Source organism: Pyrus communis, chromosome 15 (assembly GCF_963583255.1).
Source record: "Pyrus communis chromosome 15, drPyrComm1.1, whole genome shotgun sequence".
Taxonomy (NCBI): domain Eukaryota; kingdom Viridiplantae; phylum Streptophyta; class Magnoliopsida; order Rosales; family Rosaceae; genus Pyrus; species Pyrus communis.
The window spans coordinates 584,973-608,770 of NC_084817.1; the positions used below are offsets into that span (position 1 = coordinate 584,973).

General features: G+C 37.7%; 1 protein-coding gene across 1 annotated transcript; it reads right to left on the bottom strand.

Annotated features, from left to right (window-relative positions):
* Positions 1–737: 737 nt before the first annotated feature.
* Positions 738–4,970, bottom strand: LOC137717791 (probable cinnamyl alcohol dehydrogenase 6). Its single transcript, XM_068457279.1, has 6 exons — positions 4,761–4,970; positions 4,498–4,611; positions 4,121–4,348; positions 1,654–1,942; positions 1,385–1,538; positions 738–1,274 (listed from the first exon to the last, which is right to left on the bottom strand). Exons 1-6 carry the CDS (start codon positions 4,853–4,855, stop codon positions 1,039–1,041), a joined length of 1,116 nt encoding a protein of 371 aa, XP_068313380.1. The 5' UTR covers positions 4,856–4,970; the 3' UTR covers positions 738–1,038.
* Between the last annotated feature and the right edge of the window lie 18,828 nt (positions 4,971–23,798).

The window sequence follows — 23,798 nt, forward strand, 5'->3', positions numbered from 1 at the left end:
TCGCAAAAATGGAGCCATGCAGAATTGTTCAAACAGCAATCTATGATAAGCATGATCAAGAGGATAAGTGGATGGTTGTGTTACTAAATGGATAATTTAGCACTAACAGGCACGTGACTAAATGGAGCAATCAAGATAAACATTACTTTTGAACACGGATGGGCCTTTGCAATAAAAAAAAAAAAAAAAAAAAAACTAATGAAAAATATTTGAAAACTTTGAATTTTAACAAAAATGACAAAATAATGAGTAAATTTAATAGTACTAATATTGACCTTTTAATATAAAAATATGATTTTTCGTTAAAATAAACAGTACCAGAGACCTGCAGAGCTCCCCCATTTTCGATATGAAAGCCCAACTAGCCAACCTTAGCAAATTACCATAATAGTTGACTAATGCTTCCGTGCCATTCTTGATTAGAAATAATCTTGAGTGTAAAGAGTTGCATACACCTCTCCTTCTTGTCACTCTCGTTATTTCTCACGTGAAACGAGAGAAGCATGCACCATGTGGCAAGTTATTATCATTTTCTTCAGAGTTAGACTATTCCAAAACCAAACATTTTGATTAAATATTTTTCTGCGATTACTTATCAATTAATTAACGTATTTCTTTGCCATTTTATTTTATACATTTATTAGAGGGAATTGGGAAGTCGAACAAGTACAAAGAGAAGGTGGGAGGAATTACTCCTACATGCACGCAGCAATTTAACAATAAGACAATGTATCCTCGACCCAACCGCGATCGAGTCCGAGAGTTTCTCCACAAATACTCGGGTCCTTGACCCAACTTTTAAAACAAAAAAACTTAACCAGTTGACTAATTCAAATAACATAGACTTGGCCTTGATATCGATTAGCTCCCATATGACACACATACTTAATAGAATGTTATTATAAAAAAAAAAAAAATTATTTTCGCACACACTTTTATCGCTTGAGTGACAAGGATAATAAAAGCTATGGAGTAAAGTGAGAATAAATTGTAGGGGAGAATACGGTAGGAAACAATCGTCATAGTAGACCCCAACACTCAAAGGCCCGCAAGTTTGGAAGATATTTGATCATTAGCATCAGCATCACCAGCAGCAATGTCAATGACAAATCGATACTTAACATCATTCTTGGCGACGCGGTCCAAGGCCTCGTTGATTTTGTCCGGCGTTGTAAGCTCAATGTCGCACGTTATGTTGTGCTTCCCGCATAAATTCATCATCTCCGTTGTCTCACTTATCCCTCCTATTACGCTTCCCTTCACTGCTCTCTTGCCTGTGTTGCTTCCACGTCAATCCATTAATCACAACGCCATTGCATGCATATATTTGTTAGTTCCTACAAAAATTAGAAACCAATGAATGGTGTTTTTGTTTGGTACGTACCAAATATCAGAGGAAATGAAGGCAACTCAAAAGGCTGGTCCGGTGCACCCACAACCACCATAGTTCCGTTCACTTTGAGCAGTTCTAAGATAGGCCCAAGCGAGTGCTTAGCGGACACGGTGTTTAATATGAAGTCGAGCGTCCTCTTCCCTTTCTGCAGTCGTCGTCATCATCGTCATCGTCATTAACTTTAACTAATCCTTAATTAATTTGTTCTAAAAGGAACATAGAGAAAAACAAAAAACAAAACAAATTGAAATGAAACCGGCCTGCAATCGTTGAGGATCAGTGCTGACTAGGAAGTAGTCGGCACCCAAATGCTCTTTAGCCTCTTTCTCTTTGGCTGGAGAGGTGCTGATGACAGTTACATGGTGACCAAAAGCTTTCCCAAACTTCACCGCCACGTGCCCGAGACCTCCGAGGCCAACCACCCCTATCTTCTTCCCCGTTGTTTTGTGTAGGTTGTGGTCTTTCAGGGGGGCGAACACCGTCACTCCAGCACACAATAGCGGCGCTGCTGCATCCAATGGCAGGTTGTCTGGTATGTGTACCACGTACCTTCATCATCATACATGTTCATATTACTTGATTCTTAAGCACATCATTAACTCTTCTTATATAAATTAATTAATCAATGGCTCATAGTTAAATATATTTAATTTGCTCTGCTTAGCTGGTGATGCTAGAGACCAAATTATTAAGCACGATGAAAAAAATAAGGTAAAGTTCAGGATTTGAACTATTTTCTACGGGCAATTAGTTTTATTGGGTTTATTTTGTAATTTAAGATGATTCGCGCATGTGAAGCCGAAGCCACATGTGCTCACCCATATACAATTATTTGAAAAGATGACCTTAGCGGCCAGGTCCATTTTTCTTCACATAAAATCGTACATAATTTTTTTGATTCGAAGAAAACCTAGTGACTATGATCTATATAAACAAGTTCATCAATTATGTTTACACATTTGAAATATTTTGCTGCCTAAAATACCCCTATTGCATTTTGATGCACGCAATTCATTCTTTGCGGATTGTAAAGTAGAGATTAATGGTTTTGCAAAAAGAAAAGGAGAAAAACGCATGAAAGTTATAGATTAACGATTATAATAAATTTGAATATTACTGCTTATTTTTTACTTTAAATTAATAAAAAAAATTAAAAGATCAGATATATAACGATAATGTACGTTATTCAATGCATTATTTTTTTATTACTCTTTTCAAAACCTTTTTTTGGGTCAAATTAGGCATTTTAATTTTTTTTTTTTTTTTACCAAATTGGAAATATGAAAAGGTACTAATTTTGTGTTTCTTGCAGTTAGTGTATGTATTCCCCCTCCCCCCCCCCCCTAAACATTATTAGTATGTGCTACAAAATATAAGAATGTTATTTTATTCAAAATTAAGGTAAATTCACCTCAAAATAAATATATGTAAATTATTTTACACAACATATACATAACAACAATAAAAGTTCCTAATAAATGTAATATATATTCAATATAATGTATCTTCAAAATAAAAGAATGTTGTTTAATTCAAACTAACTTACCTATATTATATATAAAAATATAAGTAAACCATTTGCACACATATATATAAATTTATAATAATAATAATAATAATTGGTTTAATATATACAATAATACATCCAAAACAACTTACCTACCAAACAAAAAACATTTTGTTGAGTCAAAATTAATTTTATACTTCACATAAAGTATAAGTGAATTACTTGCACACCCATATATATATATAATAATAATAATAATAATAATAATAATAATAATAATAATAATAATACTCTTGATATATTCAAGATATTTTACCTACAGTGATTGTAAAGTATTACTGATATATGCTATAACATATGCAAGACAAGCCCTTAAGGCAACGCATCTCCATTTTTTCAAAAAATGGAGATTGTGGGGAATCTATTCTACATTGAACTTCAACGATTCGAATTGTCTATTTTGTAAGTCTCGATTCATAGATCATCCTTGTAAAAATTCAAGTCAATTCAAAATCATTTGCCTATTTAATTATCACAACAAAATTTCATTGCTTAGTTTTCGTCAATTTCTTTGAATTTAATTAGATGTATCAAATATTTTCAATTTGGCTAATATTTTATAAAGATTATCTAAGAAGTGCAATTTGAAAAATAGACAATTCGAATATTTAAAGTTTAATATGATGTAGGCCCCATAACTCATTCTTACTTTTCTTAGGAAAAGGATTCTCTAGGGATCTTATAAATCTCGTAATCGTGTCCGTTCATCATACATTGTGAGGTAAAAAATTATTTAAAATATAAATATAAATAATACCTAACAAAAACTGATTGTACGATATACGATGAACAGATACGATTGCGGAATTCTTATGATTCCTAAGAAAATGATCCTCGAGATCCCTTTTTTTTTTTTTTTTTTTTTTTTTCTTTTTTTAATGAGAAACCCCTTCCCTTAAGGCCTCGTATGCAAGATATGAAGAGTTTAGAAACTCTTCATGAACTTCGGATTCTCTATCACCAATTGCCTACACACGCCAGAAACCTTATCGCAAAGTCAGGTGCCTAGCTTTCGAACCACAACTTTAACAAAAAGGACAACCAAGCACATCAAAACTCTGACAAACAGGATTGCGTTCGGATAGAGACGTAAAAATAGACAAGATAATTAAACTTTGGCGATCAATAAGCCTACGGAGTTTTTGAGAACATCAGGTTACCTGTGATCTGCGACCAACATTTTGGAGTATCCACCGTAGGTGATGCTGCCGTCCCAGAAGATGCCATTGTAGGTAAACTGGAGCTGGTCGCAGTAGTTCTCTTGGGAGGACTTGCAGAACTCACACTCCAAACATGTCGCCGCCAAACACCCAACCCCGACTCTGTCTCCTTCCTTGAACTCCTTCACGTTGCTCCCAACTTTAGTGATCAGCCCTGTAATCTCATGCCTGCGTATAGTACCACCACACACAGCTTGTCACATGAGCATTTCTCACGAAGATGTCACATATGTAACAATATCTGAAAAGTCAAGTAAGTTACTCTCGACTGATCAAACAAACTGACAAGAGAGAATGTGAGAGAGATGTGTTATTACCCGGGAACTACTGGATACATGGTTATGCCCCAGTCATTCTTAGCATGGTGGAGATCGGTGTGGCATATCCCACAGTACAAGATCTTTATGGTCACATCGTTGATCCCATTTTCTCTGTATTTGTATAGCATTTTGAAGATTAGTTGAACAACAATCTAATTAAAGACAACAAGTGGACTCGAGGAAAAATTATAACTTAAATAATTAAAGAAGAAACTGAAACTTATATAATTGTAATATGCATATATGTGTATAAATGTTACCTTCGTTTGAAGACGAAAGGAGTAATCTTGCCCGAGGAATTGTGAGCTGCCCACCCAGAAACTGTCTGTGTGTGATTTGGAGTCGTCTGAGCCATGAGGATCAGATTGGCCTTTGGTCTTGGAATGCAGAAACTCACTTGGCACAACTCAATATATATAACATATATGGAGGCAAAAGAACCAGGCAGGTCGAATTAGCAGACAATTGAGAAATGCATAAACAAAGACCAGGAAAATATATAACTATATATATATATATATATATATACATAATAAATTCATTTTTGTTTGGCATTATTGTGGTTATATATTCAGTTTGGATTTAAATTAAAGTTATATGCTAACAACTTTATACATATATAGTTTTTTTTCTTTTTAACGAATAATATTATTTACACTAAGAACCAAAGATGTGCTTAATCTCATAATGTGCTACCAATAATGTGGTTCAAATTCGTATCTAACAATAATCAAATCTAACTTACAAATAAAGTGAAATATCATTAAACCGAAGTACTTTAACGGTTAATAATGTTAATTGACATAGACAATACTAACAAGATTGTTGACCACCTTTTCGTCTTCAGCAATGTGATTAATTTTAATGACAAACTTGTTTTCGAGAATAAATAGTGGGTTGCTAGTCCCGTGCTGTCTGAATCTAAGTTTCCATTCCCATTTGTTGGCTTTTCAGCACTAATTAACCGAAAAAAATTCTCGTTTTCTTCCTTAAAACCATTTAAAAATTCAACCTGTTTGAACCCAAATTTACATTATCGGCCCGTGAAATTAAGGTTGTTGAGTGAGCATAGCTCCTGATCATCGGATGATTAGAGATTTTTCTTAACATTAGGCCATCTCCAACCAAAGGGTTCAAAGGGTCAGAGGGCCGAAAATAGCTTGAAAACCGTCTCCAACCGAGGGCAAGGCCAGATGGCTGTGGAATCTGAGAGGGCTGGAGGGCTTGCAGCCAGCCAGCTAGCCCGGGGCTGACTCGAAAAATCATTTTTCCAGTCGGTTATAACTGACAAGAATATGTTTATATTATTTAATATAAATGTATTCATGTGGATTATAACCGACATGAATGCTTAAGAAAAAAATTGAAATGCAACGGCTAGCTGACGTCAGCTAGCCGTTGCATTTGAAATTTTTTTTTTACAAATTTTTTCCTATAACTTCTATTTTTCTTTTTTTTTAATTCTATTTTTTTCCTATAACTTTTATTTTACAAAATTTGTTTCATATTTTTTTAAATTCCATTTTTTTCCTATAACTTCTATTTCACAATATTTGTTTTATTTTATTTTAAATTCTATTTTTATCCTATAACTTCTATTTCACAAAATTTGTTTCATATTTTTTTAAAATTATATTTTTTTTCCTATAACTTCTATTTTACAAAATTTGTTTCATATTTTTTTTTAATTATATTTTTTTCCTATAACTTCCTAAGCCATTATACAACATTATATTAAATTAAGTAACATGAAACAACATTAAACAATATGAAATAACATTAAATAACATTAACCAACATACAAATTATACAACATAAAAAAAGCATTTAACAACATGAAACTTAGACAACATTTTTAAAAACATTTAACAACATAAAACTTAAACGCCTACTCCATGCTTTTTTTGGCCCAAAGATGTGCAACAAGATCCTGTTGTAGGTACTTGTTTGTGGCACGAGAACGTATCATTCTATAGTGCCTCATGTGCTCATTTATAGAGATACTACCAGTTATTGGATTGAAAGACAAATTAGGCCCATCATATACTTTTGCACGAGCCCTTCTTGACCTATTTGGATCCTCTTGGTCGTCATCGGACTCTCCATCAATATACCCATCTCGCTTATTCTCCAATATCATATTGTTATATTGTTGTAGTTTTTAAATTCAAGTTAATGTTGTTTTTAAATTTAATTTGTAGTTTTTAAATTTAATTCGTCGTTTTTAAATTTAAGTTGTAGTTTTTAAATATAAGTTGTAGTTTTTGAATTTAAGTTGTTATAGTTTTTAAATTTAAATAATAAATTATGTTTGGCCATTTGACCCTCGGTTGGAGACGGTTTTTTGTGACAAGGCTAAAACGAGCCACATGGCCATTTGGCCCACGGTTGGAAACGGAGGCAAATATGACCCTGTACTGTTCATTAAAATATTAATATCTTGGAGGGTCGAGGGCTAAAACGAGCCCTTTGTCCAGCCCTCGGTTGGAGATGGTCTTACTATTTTTTTTTTTTTATCATAGTAATTATCTTGAAAATATCCTTAAAGCATACAAAGTTGTGATATGCGTAAAGCTCCATGAAGAAGAGGTGGTGTGAAATGTCGTGCGTCATTAGAGTCTTATCTTGCATGCAGAACCACGTGGAACAATACCACAAGGATGCAATTAATATTGAATGATCAGTATGTGGATATACCTTTTGGATTAGTCAAAATGAGGTGATGCGATGGGATCAAGGTGGTTTTGCAGATAATGCAAAACTATCAACCATGGTATTTTAATTATCATGCATGCATGGTTGCACTTGGACCAATATAATGAAGAAAGAGAAGTTTCGGTTGGAATATGATGCATTCATTTGGTCAGGCCACGCATGTGGGAAGATATATTTAATCTTTTCAAGAAAAATTAAGAAAGAGCTTTTATCATATCTTGGAAATATTGGACGGCTAAAGTGATAGGATACAAGTTTGAGTTAAGTGATGTTTTACAAAGTTATAGCAACAATTGGACTCTACAAAGCTATCAAGCCGTGCCAAGCAAAAGATAACTACTATAAATACAGAGTCGCAGACAACATTTAGAACCCCTCCAATTCAACACACAAACTGCCCTGCACAAACCCTCGCTCCACGCGAAACCTCTCAAACACCTTGAGATTTTTATTTTTCTTTTTCTCCAACGCATCTTCAGTTTGGATAAACAGCACTATTGCCGTAGAATCAGCCGACCGCGGGGTACCTTCAGTTTAGATAAACAGCACTGCGTCGAGGCCAATTGGTTACCTATCTAAGTCTCGGCCAAGAAAGGTTTTTGAGTTCTTGTTGGTAGAGGTCATCTCGTTAGCCTTCTTGGCGAAGTGAGGTGTTACAGAGTTATTGGGCTTGGCACATTGAATGCCGAGTTGTTTTATGATTGGATACTCACAAGTAAGTTTTAGAGTTTGACATTCTGACGGCCGAACCACATTCACCATCAAGACATACATCTTTTTTGAGTATTTGTGTCCATATAGCTTGGTACCGGTTCGACGTGCTTATACTCTTACAAATATAATCACCGTGATCGAACTCGGCGCCGACGATCCGTGAACTTTGCAGAACTAGCAGTCTTGTCTTCAGACTCTAGAACCCGAAGGCCGATGCGTGTTCCTTCCTCGACCGCAGTCGCAAGATCAAGAAGTCAGCAGTGCGCTCAACGCAACATCAACACATTTTACTCCTTTGCTGAGCTCAGCCAACGAGTTGACACGCCCCGCATACAATTGAATGACGTAGTTAGCTCATTAGTTACTCGGCCTGTGCGCCACGTAGACTTGATAGATTTTAAGGTCAACACAACCATATAGATCTTTTCTCATCAAATAACAATCATATATGCAGATAACGTTTTAGCACAACAATGGAAATCAATTATGCCTATGCATCACGGTGCGATTCAATTCTCACTGATTCTCCTTCCTTCTAACAAACTAATTATTTAACATACTAACTTTATCACTCTCCTAAATAATCTAAACTACCTATTAATAAAACTCTAGTTGTCAATCAAAACTCTAGGAAGTTATCATTTTAATCCCCTCGCCAAAATTGAACTCAAATAAAAAATACGGGCAATTTAGTAATTATATGAATATAAATTTTGTTGTTTTTTTACAACAACCTCACAGCTAGGTTAGTATAGCATGCCCTATTAAAAATTTAAAAATATTCTCACGTTAAAAGAAACCACTCATCATTATCCCAATTTTCATAATTGATTTTTTTTTTTAGAATTTTAAAAACTAATTCCACTTCATAATAAAAAACAAAATAAAATGAAATTGTTCACACATAGTATGTGTGGGCATTTACTACTACTATAAAAGGCATTTAGATCAGGGTCCAAAAAATCAACTTATTAGGTTAAGTCTAGTATTATCTTTTCTCCACTTTTATTTGTTTTATACTCATTATATATATATATATATATATATATATATATATATTTTTTTAAATACTAGAGATAAATTAAAATCTTCTAATTTCCTGCATCTTTTAATTCCAATAAATCTACTTAATATCTTCTAAAAAAAAATTAACTTACGACCTTAACTCAAGTAACAAATATAGGAATGTATAAGATATATATAAGCGAGATATGAAACCTAAGTAAAAGGTACAAAACCATAATATATGTACAAGCAAGACACAATAAAATGTAATACAGGTTGATTATAAAAAAATAATCATATAAGTAGATAAATACAATTAACCTGTGATATAAATATATTGATTATAAAAATTTTGAAATAAAGTATTAAATGGGGTTGGTGTGACAGCCCGTTCCGGATTTTCGAACCGTAGGGGTGAAATGACGTTTTTGCCCCTAGTGTGGTTATTTCGTTGTGTGGTTGTTTTTGGATTTTGTTTGCTGGTTTTGGACCACACACACTTTCCCACACCCTCACACCATTTCCCATGTCTTGCATCCCTGTCCCGAGTTCCCTCTCTCTCCCATTTATATTCTCCTTGTACGGACACACCCAAAAACCATCCAAACCTTCACAGATTGAGGAAACAAATTACATATTCGTGCCCGTGAGGTCCGTAGGAGTTCAACCATACCCATTTAAGGTAAGGATACCTTCGCTTTCACGTCGAACTCGGGATACCCCGATTTGGTCACTGTTCATGCACACATTAATTCTTGTGTTTTTGGGAATTTCAAGCTTGTAGGAAGATTGGTGAGATCCTTAGGAGGCTCGGGGTGGTTCATTTGAAGGTTTTGGACGTCGGGATCGTGAGATTCAAGGTTGGCCGGAGTTGGTTGTGTTTTCCCGGCTAGATTTCGTGTGTTTTAGCACTTGAAAGTGGTATGGACTTGTTCCTCTCGTTGTAAGCTTCATTTTGGTACCAATTTTGTGAAATTTGGTTGAAAAACGAATAAGTTACAAGGTTTTGAAAATTTCCCGGTTTTCCGGCGCCGGAGCTTCGCCGGAAAAGATGACTGAATATTCCGTCAGTTTAGACGGAATATTCCTAACGGCATTAACGGAATCCGTTAAAGTTAACGGAATATTCCTGACGCCGTCAGTGTGCCAGGCACGTGCCTGCGCGTGGCCTTGCCTTGGCCGGCGCGTGGGGGCGCGTGCGTCGGTGGAAAATTTTTCTAAAAATATAGGGATGTTCCTGAGGTTGAGTAGATCACATTGGTGTATTCATACACCTCATTTGAGCATTGTATGAGAAGTTATTTCGTGATGTTGGTTATGTGTTTTAAAATTAACGTTTTTATAGTTGTTTCGCATATAGGTGAAACCTATCCCGAGGACGAGCGCGGTCACTCGAGGCAAGGGGGTTACGACCCTTCTACATACCAGTGAGTGGGCTTTTGGTTTTCCGTATATACCTATATACTTATGTTTTTCCCAGAAAATGAATTGAAACATTTATATATTTTTATGTCATGCATTATGTTGCCGTTTGTTTATGCATTGTTAGTAGCCTATATAGATATATGTTTGGTGCTGCGGACGCACAGGTAAGTGTCAGGTGAGTTATGATTTATGTTTATGTTAAGTAGTGATTTGAGATACACAGAGAGCTCATAACCTGCACCCCGGTGTTAGTGCTCCCGCCTAGAGTTGGGCACAGTCCTTCACGTGATGTTCACCTCCTGCACCACACGCTCATCTTGGATCCAAGTTAGGTGCACAGTCCTGTCGTACAGACCACTTTAGGTGGTTCCGACTCGTAGGTGACCCGCGATTATTCACCCAGCCTTCACGTGATCGTAGCACTCGAGCGTACTTATTATACACCTAGTCCTGTCGTACAAACCACTTTAGGTGGTTCCGACTCGTGTGCATGTATAGTTAGTGAGATGGAGATTTGAGCTCTAGATTTAGCCGTAGAGGTCACGTTAAGTGACTCCGGCTGACAGATTTCATGGCATTGATTTGACATTACCTGAGCACTTGCATTTATTTGAGGCATTTGACATGGCATTTTTCCGAGCATGATTTATATATATATATGTATATTCTATTTTTCTGGGAAGTATACAGGTTTTACGGCGAGGGGTTAGAATCTTGTTTATGAAATGGTTTTCGAAAAGCTTTATTTTTGCCCACTCACACTTTTTGTTTTGCGCCCCTCCAGGTTCTAATTGGCTAGCTCTTTTGGTGGCTCCCCAGAGGATTTTCCCAGCATATCTGACAGCTTATCACCAGTGTAGGACCACCTTTGGGTGTGTTTTGTGTAGCGTTATTTCTCCCGGACTGCATTAGGTCTTCGAGCTCTAAACTTTGTTTTTCACACTTACGCTTGCACATGTATGTTCTTACGTTGTGTATAGCTGGTTTTTATCTATTTGTACTTTTATTATTACTTTACTAGCTTCCGCACTGTGTACATGGTTACGTCACTTCCACGTGACGGCCAGCATGCCCTGATTTCGGTCGGGGTGTGTCAGTTGGGAGCACGTAGAAGGAAAAAAAAAAAATAAGAAGAAATAAATAAAGATATAATTAGGAAAAAAAATTTACAAATTAAAGAGATAATTATTGATAATAAAATAATAATAAACATAACGAATTAGACTTATCTTAACCAATTGAACTATTCTTAATATTGGCTAAAAAATTAAACTTATATCAAATTTTCAATAATAATAACAAGAAGCCTGAACTAAAATAGACTCTACAAAAAAAAAAAATCTTTTTGACTTGGCAAGCTTGTATCCTTTGGATTATTGGGACAAGCAGATTCTCACGAAATCTTCCCTATTTTTCTTCAATTACATCTCAAAATGACTTGTAAACCTTATTATGACCATCCCTCATTGGTTGTCCGCATATTCCATTATCAAGAAGTGTATCCATAGTCTCTTGTACCAATTTCTCCTTACACATCACAACGATGATATTGATATTTTTTTAAGGAAAATGGCTTGAAAATTTTGAGTTTTAACGATGATGACAAAATAAAGGATAAAGTGAATAGTACCAAGATTGACTTTTTAGTGTAAAAATATGATTTTTCGCTAAAGTGAATAGTACCGGGAGCTTTTCGTTAAAGTTCCCTATTTTTTATCTAATAAATTAGTTATATGATTCGAACCAGGATCCTCGCCGGATCCATTCCCTAGGGATTCTAAGGATCACGCAATCGTGTCCGTTCATCGTATATCGTGCGGTCATAAATTATTTAAAATTTAAAATTTAAAATTCAAATATAAATAGTTCCTAACAAAAACTGGCCACATGATATACGATAAACAGACACTATTGTGTGATCCCTAGGATCCCTAGGAAATGGATCCGGCGAGGATCCTGGTTCATATGATTCTGTCCTATAAATTGGACTTTTCTGCAACCCATGAATCGCATGAACATTCTAAATAATTCATCAATTTTATTAGACCTGCAGGTGCTTATATAATTAGGAGCTTTGATATAAAGTTTTTGGTATTGTTCACTTTAACGAAAAACCATATTTTTACACTAAAAAGTCAATCATGGTACTATTCACTTTACCCTTTATTTTATCATTATCGTTAAAATTCAAAATTTTCAAGTCATTTTTATTAGTTTTCCTTGTATAATTTCGTAATGGACTCAAGTATTCCCACCCAGAAACTGTCTGTGTGTGATTTGGAGTCGTCTGAGCCATGAGGGTCAGATTGACCTTTGGTCTTGGGATGCAGAAACTCAGTCGGCACAACTCAATATGTATAACATATGTGGGGGCAAAAGAACCAGGCAAGTTGAATTAGCAGACAATTGAGAAATGCATAAACAAGGACCAGGAAAATATATAACTATATATACACATAATAAATTCATTTTTGTTTGGCATTATTGTGGTTATATATTCAGTTTGGATTTAAATTAAAGTTATATGCTAACAACTTTATACATATATAGGTTTTTTTTTTCAACGAATAATATTATTTACATTAAGGATCAGAGATGTGTTTAACCTCATAATGTGCTACCAAAAATGTGATTCAAATTCGCCTCTAGCAATAATCAAATCTAATTTACAAATGAAGTGAAGTACCATTAGACTGAAGTACTAAATGGTTAATAACGTTAATTCACATAGACAATACTACCAAGATTGTTTACCACCTTTTCGTCTTCAGCAATGTGATTAAATTTTAGGGAAAATTTGAGATAGGTCCAATTTTATAGGCCATCTTTTGAAATAGGTTCAATTTTTAGTGACTTTTGACTTTTGAAATAAGTCCAATTTTAAATTAATTTGGACCCATATAAAAAAACCCCTTAATTTTAATGGCAAACTTGTTTTCGAGAATATATAGTGGGTTGCTAATCCCGTGATGTCTGAATCTAAGTTTCCATTCCCATTTGTTGGCAGCAATTGTTAACCGAAAAAAATTCTCGTTTTCTTCCTTAAAACCATTTAAAAATTCAACCATATAGATCTTTTCTCATCAAATAACGATCATATATGCATATGACGTTTTAGAACAACAGTGGAAATTAATTATGCTTACGCATCCCGATGCGATTCAATTCTCACTGATTCTCCTTCCCTCTAACAAACTAATTGTTTAACATACTAAATTACGGTCTACTAAATAATCTAAACTACCTATTAATAAAACTCTGGTTGTTAACCAAAACTCTAGGAAGTTATCATTTTAATACCCTCACCAAAACTGAACTCAAATAAAAAATATGGACAATTTAGTAATTACATGAATATAAATTTTGCTGTTTTTTACAGCAACCTCACAGCTAGGTTAATATAGCATGCCCTATTAAAAAATTAAAAATAAAATAAAATAAAAAACATTCCCACGTTAAAAAGAAACCACTCATCATTATCCCAATTTTCATAACTAATTTTTTTTTTAATTTTAAAAACTAATTCCACTTCATAATAAAAAACAAAACGAAATGAAATTGTTCACACATAATATGTGTGGTCATCTACTACTACTACTACTACTAATAATAATAATAATAATAAAAGGCATTTAGATCTGGGTCCAAAAAATCAAATTATTAGGTTAAGTCTAGTATTATCTTTTCTCCACTTTTATTTCTTTTATACTTATTTTATATATATATATATATATATATATTTTTTTTAATACTAGAGATAAATTAAAATCTTCTAATTTCCTGCATCTTTTAATTCCAATAAATCTACTTAATATCTTCTAACAAAAAATTAACTTACAACCCTAACTCAAGTAACAAATATATGAATGTATAAGATACATATAAGTGAGATATGAAACCTAAGTAAAAGGTACAAAACCATATTATACCTACAAGTAAGACACAATAAAATGTAATGCATGTTGATTATAAAAAAAATAATCATATAAGTGGATAAATACAATTAACCTGTGATATAAATAGTTTGATTATAAAAATTAAAATAAAATCTTAAATGGGGTTTGGAGCACGTAGAAGGAAAAAAAAAAAAAAAAGAAGAAATAAATAAAAATATAATTAGGAAAAAAATTAATTTTTACAAATTAAAGAGATAATTATTGATAATAAAATAATAATAAACATAACGAATTAGACTTATCTTAACCAATTGAACTATTCTTAATATTGGCTAAAAAATTAAACTTATATCAAATTTTCAATAATAATAACAAGAAGCCTGAACTGAAATAGACTCTACAAAAAAAAAATCTTTTTGACTTGGCATGTGACATCCCACATCGCCTAGGGGAGTGAACCTTATATGTATATTCCCATCTCTACCTAGCACGAGGTCTTTTGGGAACTCACTGGCTTCGGGTTCCGTAGGAACTCCGAAGTTAAGCGAGTAGCGCGCGAGAGCAATCCCATGATGGGTGACCCACTGGGAAGTTGCTCGTGAGTTCCCAAAAACAAAACCGTGAGGGAATGGTAAGCCCAAAACGGACAATATCATGCTACGGTGGTGGAGTGGGCCCGGGAAGTAATCCGCCCCGGGCCGGGACGTGACAATTTGGTATCAGAGCCTAACCCTGGTCGTGGTGTGCCGACGAGGACGTCGGGCCCTAAGGGGGGTGGATTGTGACATCCCACATCGCCCAAGGGAGTGATCCTTATATGTATATTCCCATCTCTACCTAGCACGAGGTCTTTTGGGAACTCACTGGCTTCGGGTTCCGTAGGAACTCCGAAGTTAAGTGAGTAGCGCGCGAGAGCAATCCCATGATGGGTGACCCATTGGGAAGTTACTCGTGAGTTCCCAAAAACAAAACCGTGAGGGCCCAAAGCGGACAATATCGTGCTACGGTGGTGGAGCGGGCCCGGGAAGTGATCCGCCTCGAGGCGGGATGTGACATGGCAAGCTTGTATCCTTTGGATTATTGGGACATGCAGATTCTCACGAAATCTTCTCTCTTATCCTTCAATTACATCTCAAAATGACTTGTAAACCTTATTATGACCGTCCCTCATTGGTTGTCCGCATATTCTATTATCAAGAAGTGTATCCACAACCTCTTGTACCAATTTCTCCTCACACATCACAATGATGATATTGATATTTTTTTAAGGAAAACTAATGAAAATAACTTGAAAACTTTGAGTTTTAACGATGATGACAAAATAAAGGGTAAAGTGAATAGCACCAAGATTGACTTTTTAGTGTAAAAATATGAGTTTTCGTTAAAGTGAACAGTACTGAGAGTTTTTCGTTAAAGTTTCGTATTTTTTATTTGATAAATTAGTTATATGATTCTGTCCTATAAATTGGAATTTTCCACAACCCATGAATCGCATGAACATTCTAAATAATTCATCAATTTTATTAGACTTGCAGGTGCTTATATAATTGGGAATTTTAACAAAAAGCTCATGGTACTATTCACTTTAACGAAAAACCACATTTTTACACTAAAAAGTCAAACCTAGTACTATTTACTTTACCCTTTATTTTGTCCTTATCGTTAAAATTCAAAGTTTTTAAGCCATTTTCATTCATTTTTCTTGTATAATTTCGTACTTGACTCAAGTTTTCCCCACCCCCCCCCCCTCCTTCTCTCCTCCTCTTCTAACTCTCTAAAAAGATTTAAATAGTATTGTATGGTTGGTGACAACAATATCATGGTGAGGAAAACCTAACTTTTGAACGTGAATTGAGATTATTTTTCAAGATCATGACGCGTTTTCTATGGCATTAAAGATGTTTGCATGTGTTCTATTTTTAATTTTTATCTTGTAATTATATTTAATAAGCGTGTTTTTGTGTTATTTTATGTACTATTTTATTCAAGAAAACAAAAATCTAGACGTTACCAAAACTTCATAAGGTTATTAATTGAATATTGAATAAGAACTGATAAAACTGAACACTAGGCAACCTAACTAAAATTATGAAGTAGCGGCCCGATCCATGATCATACGGTCCAGCCGTTAAATACGAGTTAGTATCGGACCAAAGTTTATTGGGCTATATTGTAAATTATACATCAAAGCCCATAACATTTAACTGGACTTCAATGTGTCAAAGCCCACATTATGAAATTGGGAAAAGTTTGATGGCAAACTAAGCCCAATAAATCCCAGATCCATATTTTTCTCGATTTCCTTTTTCTTTTATATTTTTATTTTTCTTAGGTCAATAAAATTATATATTTTTTTTCTTGGTATCTCTCTTGTTCGTGACAAGCTGGGCGGATTATATTTGAACGAGAAACCAACAATATAAATATTCACCAACATAATTTTTTTTTTTCAAAATATTAACCAACATAATTAGTATGTCACCAAAATAAATGGTAGTTGGCAGGATCATGTCTAAAAGTGTTACAACATTTTTCTTAATTCACGCATATAATATTTCTTAAATTAAAATTTTCAACTTATTTTTACAAATTTTTTGAATTATAATCCAGGTTTTTAAATTGATTTTGGAAAGTTTTACAAGATTCATTATAAGCAAAGCTTGAAGTTGATTCTTGTGACATCACATGTTTTTTAAAATTAATTTTAGAACATTCTGAATCGACACATGAAAATCTCTTTGGGGGGCCACTATTAGTTTATTTTATCTTCTATTTTTTACATTTTAAAATAATAAAAAAAGTTTCGAGACCTAATAAAAGTACAATTACAACGAAATGTCTTACAACATTTCCCTTGGCTCTCATGCAAAACATTTCCCAAAGTTAAAAAATTCAATTTTTCCTTTTTTATTTTACAAAAGTTGTGTTATAACCCACTTTTCCAAAATAATTTTTGAAAAGCAAAAAATTGAGTTATTCTCATCGCACCATATGTTTTCTAGAATTTTCAAAAGAGTTTCAACACATAAAAAGTTATTCAGGGGAATTTTTTATTTCTCAACTTTAAAAATCAATAAAAAATATTTTCAAGACTTAATAAATGATAGAATCACATCTAAAGGTTGCAACATTTTGCTTTGCTCCCACACAAAATATTTCTTAAACAAATTGATTTTAGAAATTTTCACAAGATACATTATTAGCCAAATTCGAGTTATTCTCATCACCACATGTTCCCTGAAATTAGTTTAGGACATTTCGAGGATTTTCAACACATAAAAATATATATTTTTTTTACTAAAATATAATTGAGAGATCCTCTAGTTTAAATTATTTTTCTCTCTTTCAATTTTAAAAACCAATAAAAAATAGTTTCCTTGTGACATCCCGTCCCGGGATTATTAAACGCACGTGTGAAATTACCTTTTTGCCCTTAGGTTGTTTTGTCACGTTGTGGGTTGTTTTGTGTGGTGTGGCATGTGTTGGACCACACTCACACACACAGCCACTCTTCCCCTCCCTCTGTCTCTCTCCCCCGTGCCTCTCTCTTCCTTCCCGTTATCACCATACGTACGGACAAACACCAAAACCACCCAAACCATCACGGATCGAGGAAACCAAGGACACCATTCAACTCGTGAGGACAAGGGGAGCACGACCATAGCATTTTCAGGTAAGAACTTCGACGTTTTCACGTCGATATCGCGAGGTCCGTTTTGAGCACTGTTCATGCAACATTAATTTACTTAGTTTTTGGACATTTGAAGCTTGTAGGTGTGTTGGTGAGGTCCTAAGGAGCGTCGGAGTAGCTCGTTGGACGAATTTGGACGTCGGGAAGGCCTAGTTCGAAGTTGGCCGGTTTTTGAGTTTTGAGACAGGTATGATCGCGTAACTTTTAGCCTTTAAAAGTGGTCCATCGTGATTCTACTAGTTTAGGGCTTTCTTTTGGTCCAAGAATCATAGAAAACGGTTGAGAAACGAAGGAGAATAGTTAGTTTAAAGTTTTTCCCAGTTTCCGGCGACCGGAGTCCGGCGAGGGTAGGCCGGAGAAGAAAGGGGAATATTCCGTCAAGTTTGACGGAATATTCCTAACGGCAGTGACGGTATCCGGTTAGATTTGACGGAATATTCCGTCAGTTTAACGGAATATTCCTGACGGCGTCTGTTGACACCGTCAGTGTGCCTGGCACGTGGCCGCGCGTGGGGGGCGCGTAGGTCCGTGCCTGTGCTGGCGCGTGGGGGCGCGTGCGGGGTCCAAAATTTTTTCTAAAAATATGGTTGTGACCCTGAGGTTGTGTAGAGCACGTGGGTATATTCATTTGTCCATTTTGAGCAATGTATGAGAAGTTATTACGAGAAAGGGGTTATGTGCTTTAAAGTTAACGTTTTTATAGTTGTTTCGCATTTAGGTGACACGTACCCAGAGGACGAGCGTGCACACGCGAGGCAGGGGGGCTACGACCCTTCTACATACCAGTGAGTGGGCTTTTGTTTTCCGTATATACCTATATACATTTATATTCCCAGAAATTGATTTAAAAAGGGTTATTTGCCTTATGCCATGCATATTATTATTATCGTTTATGCATCATCACATTTATTAGTAGTGGCATGCATATACATATTTATATGTGGGTGCTGTGGAGGCATAGGTAAGTGCCAGGTAAGCGTTAATTAACGATTGCATTAATTAGTGGTTAAAGATGCTTAGAGAGCTCATAACCTGCACCCCCGGTGTTAGTGCTCCCGCCCAGAGTAGGGCACAGTCCTTCACGTGTTGTTCACCTCCCGCACCATACGCTCAGCTTGGATCCAAGCTAGGTGCATAGGCCTGTCGTACAGACCACAATAGGTGGTTCCGACTCGTAGGTGACCCGCGAATATTCGCACAGCCTTCACGTGATCGTAGCACTAGAGCGTATATATATGTTACACCCAGGCTTGTCGTACAGACCACTTTAGGTGGTTCCGACTCGTGGGCAGGTTTAGATATTGAGATTGAGATTTGAGCTCTAGATGCAGCCGTACAGGTCACGTTAGGTGACTCCGGCTGCCGGATTACATGATATTGATATGGTTATACCTGGGTACTTGCATATCACTTTGAGATTGTGGCATGGCATATTTTGAGCATGATTGGTATACCCTTGAGCATGTTTTGCATGTTTACACATACGTATATATGTTTATTTTCTGGGAAGTATACAGGTTTTACGGCGAGGGGTTAGAAAGTATTTTGTAAATGGTTTTAGAAAGAATTGTTTTTGCCCACTCACGCTTTTGTTTTGCGCCCCTCCAGGTTCTAGTTGCTTAGCCGTTGCGGAGGTTTCCCTTGTGAGCTTTTCGGCGTTCTGACAGACACTCCACATCGTAGGGTCGCCTTCGGGCGTACTATTGTTGTCGTTTTATTTGGACTGCTATAGACCTGCTCTGAATTTGTACCGCACTAACTAGCACTCATTTTAGTACTTGTATGCTAGTTTTTAACTATTCGTACTTTTATATTACTACTTACTAGCTTCCGCACGTGCACATGGCTACGTCACCTTTGTGCGACGGCCAGCACGCTCCGATCTCGGTCGGAGTGTGTCAGTTTGGTATCAGAGCCAGGTTTTGGCAGTCCTGTGTCCTTGTGAGTATTCTAATAATTTTGGTGTCTTCTGTCAGAACTATGCCGCCTCGTCGGGAACCCCGTCGCTCTTCTGAGCCTATGTTCCCCGATATTACTCAGTTGGGGGAAGCTTTTGCTACAGCCCTTCAGGCAGTGATGCGCCCTCCCCAGAGGACTCCTCTGGAGACCATGTACAATCTGAAGTTGGATAAGTTTAAGGGCAGTGAGGGACCCGAGAGCGCAGAGCGCTGGCTAGAACACATAGAGAAGACTTTCCGGGTGCTACATAATCAGGGGAACTTGCCTATGGAGAGGTGGGTCGAGACGACCGCTTGGTTTCTGGATACGGAGTCGGCAGCTTGGTGGGAGCAGGAGCTTCGTAGGTTGACTCCGGATCAGAGGATTGATTGGAACGTGTTTACGGGGTTGTTTAGGAGAAGATATGTACCCCCTGAGTACATTGACCGCAAGAAGCAGGAGTTTTCCGAACTGAAACAGCGGAAGATGTCAGCGAATGAGTACTACCGTAAGTTTACGGACTTGTCCCGTTATCACCCTGATGTCGCTGGTAATCCGGCGGAGATGCTCCGTCTTTTCCGTCTGGGCACCAGGAAGAAGTGGCGTTCTATGGCGTCTACGGTCCACAGCGAGACTTATCGGGACTTCTATGAGATACTGTTGAGGATCGAGGATTCCGAGAATATGTCGAGCGATACTGATGAAGAGAAGGACGGCAACCAGAAGAAAGATGACAAAGGCAAAGGTCAGGCATCGCTCGGGGCCCGTCAGACTCAGAGCTTCAAGAGAGGTGGAGCTAGTTCTAGTTCTTCGAGTGGTGGCTTCAGTGCCACTGGGCAGGGTCGTGGGGGTAGATTTTCTGGTGGCGCTAGAGGCCAGAGGCAGGGCGATGGTGGGCGAGGCAGAGCCCCTATTTGCCGCAGGTGTAACAACCGACATTTCGGTGAGTGTAGACGTGGTAGCAACGGTTGTTTCACATGTGGACAGGTGGGACATAGAGCGGCAAATTGTCCCCAGGGTCAGCAGCAGCAGAAACCACAGCAGACCTTTATGCCACCGCCTGCACCACTCCAGCAGATCCAGGGTCCTAGTAGTTACAGCCAGACGGGTCGAGGTGGTGCTTACCACTATCAGGGTGATGCTGTCCCTTATGCTCCGGGGCAGTATCAGTACCCTCAAGATCCCTATTCCCAGGGTGGCTATCCCCAGTATTCGGGCGGCTATGTGCCGTATCCTCCAGCCCCAGCGGGTGGTTCACAGTGGTATCAGGGAGGACAGTATCAGCAGGGGGAGATTGCCACTAGCAGTGCAGGATCTTCGAGACAGTCGGGCCAGCCCAGTCAGGGGCGTGATGCTCAGGGACGCGGTGTTCAGGCGAGCCGAGGCCGCGGTGGGCGTCAGCAGGGACAGGGGCGTCTTCACAATATTTCTCTGCAGGACGCTCAGAACAACCCAGACTTGATTATGGGTACGTTGAACATTCTTGGTTGTTTTGCTAGAGTCTTAATTGATTGTGGAGCAACACATTCCGTAATTTCTCATACATTTGCTCAAGCGACGCAACCTCGCCCCACACCCATAGGGTATGATTTAGAGTTGGTTATGCCTAGGGGAGAGAGTTGCGTTGTAGATTGTGTATACCCGGGGTGTCCAGTGATCGTAGAGGGTGTTGCTTTGTCAGCCGATCTTATCCCGTTAGATATTGTGGACTTTGATGTGATTCTGGGCACGGATTGGTTGCACTTCTATCGTGCCAACATTGACTGTTATGAAAAAGTGGTTACGTTTCACCGACCTGGACTACCTGTGGTTACCTTCGTGGGTGAGCAGAGTGGGGTGAAATATGGCGTTATTTCGGCGCTACGAGCGAAAAAGTTGTTAACTAAGGGTTGTCAGGGGTATCTGGCTCATGTGGTGCTGGATGAGGTTGTTACTAGCAGAATAGAGGATGTGAGAGTGGTCAGACACTTCCCTGATGTATTTCCTGAGGATTTACCTGGGTTACCCCCAGATCGAGACGTAGAGTTCACCATTGAGTTGATTCCAGGTACCAATCCTATTTCTTTAACTCCTTATCGTATGGCTCCTGCGGAGTTAAGGGAATTGAAAGTTCAGCTGCAAGAGTTAGTAGATAAAGGATTTATCCAGCCTAGTACTTCGCCTTGGGGTGCTCCAGTGTTGTTTGTGAGAAAGAAGGATGGAACTTTGAGACTGTGCATCGACTACAGGCAACTCAATCGGGTGACGATTAAAAACCGTTATCCATTGCCTCGTATCGATGATTTGTTCGATCAGCTGAGAGGTGCTTGCGTGTTCTCTAAGATAGACTTGAGGTCTGGTTACTATCAGCTGAAAATCAGTAGGGATGATGTCCCTAAGACGGCGTTCAGGACTCGTTACGGTCATTACGAGTTTCTGGTTATGCCATTTGGGTTGACGAATGCACCAGCCGCCTTTATGGATTTGATGAACCGAGTATTCCAGCCTTACTTGGATAGATTTGTCATTGTCTTCATTGACGATATTCTGGTGTATTCTAAGTCAAAATCGGAGCATGTTCGACATCTTACTTTGGTGTTGAAAAGGTTGAGGGAACACCAGTTATATGCTAAGTTTAGCAAGTGCCAGTTCTGGTTAGACCAAGTTGCGTTCTTGGGGCACGTCATTTCTGCTCAGGGTATTTTGGTTGACCCTCAGAAGGTTGCAGCGGTAGAGAGTTGGGAGCAACCGAGAACCGTCACCGAGGTGAGAAGTTTCCTTGGTTTGGCAGGGTATTATCGGAGATTCGTTAAGGATTTTTCGGTGATTGCCTTACCACTGACGAGGTTAACGAGGAAGGATGTCAAATTCGAGTGGGATGATAAGTGTGAGCAGAGTTTCCAACGGTTGAAGCATTATCTCACTCATGCACCCGTTTTGGCACTCCCAGACGATAGTGGTGATTTCGAGGTTTACAGCGATGCTTCCTTGAATGGTTTGGGATGTGTATTGATGCAGCATGGTAGGGTGATTGCTTATGCTTCGCGGCAGTTGAAACCTCATGAGAGGAATTACCCTACACATGATTTGGAGTTGGCTGCTATCATTTTTGCGTTAAAGTTGTGGAGGCACTATCTTTACGGAGAAAAGTGCAGGATCTTTACGGATCACAAGAGTCTCCAGTATCTCTTTACTCAGAAGGAACTCAATCTTCGTCAGCGGAGGTGGTTGGAGTTGCTCAGCGATTACGATTGCACGATTGATTATCATCCTGGTCGTGCGAACGTAGTGGCTGATGCACTTAGCAGGAAGTCACAGGGCCGTATTAATGCGTTGTACGCTAGTCGTGCTCCTCTTTTGGTGGACTTGCGTACTACGGGGGTAAGGCTAGAAGCCGAAGATCGAGATGTGGCATTACTTGCTAATTTCCAAGTTAGGCCGATACTTGTTGATCGGGTGCTTGAAGCCCAAGTAACTGATCAGGAGACTCAAGAACTTATTCAAGCTTGAGAGCAAGGAAGGAGGCGAGACCTCAGAGTTCGGGATTCGGATGGCATGTTGATGCTAGAAGGTAGAATGTTCGTGCCTAAGAGTGTGGAGTTGAAGAAAGAAATTCTCGATGAAGCACATATCTCGGCTTATGCCATGCACCCAGGAGCTACTAAAATGTATCATACCATTCGACCGTTTTATTATTGGCCGGGTATGAAGAGGGAGATAGCCGAGTATGTGAGCAGGTGTGCTGTTTGTCAGCAAGTTAAAGCAGAAAGGAAGAAGCCGTTTGGGTTGTTGCAGCCGCTTCCCGTTCCAGAGTGGAAATGGGAAAATATCACCATGGATTTTGTGTACAAGCTCCCGCGTACACATAATGGCTTTGACGGCATTTGGGTGATCGTCGATCGACTCACTAAGTCGGCTCATTTTATTCCTGTGAG

Coding starts and splice junctions, on each gene's coding strand:
- LOC137717791 (XM_068457279.1), bottom strand. CDS start 4,855: ATGGCTCAGACGACTCCAAATCACACACAGACAGTTTCTGGGTGGGCA. Junction 1,539..1,653: donor CTGATCCTCAACGATTGCAG/GCCGGTTTCATT, acceptor CGACGACTGCAG/AAAGGGAAGAGGACGCTCGA. Junction 1,275..1,384: donor TTCATTTCCTCTGATATTTG/GTACGTACCAAA, acceptor GAAGCAACACAG/GCAAGAGAGCAGTGAAGGGA.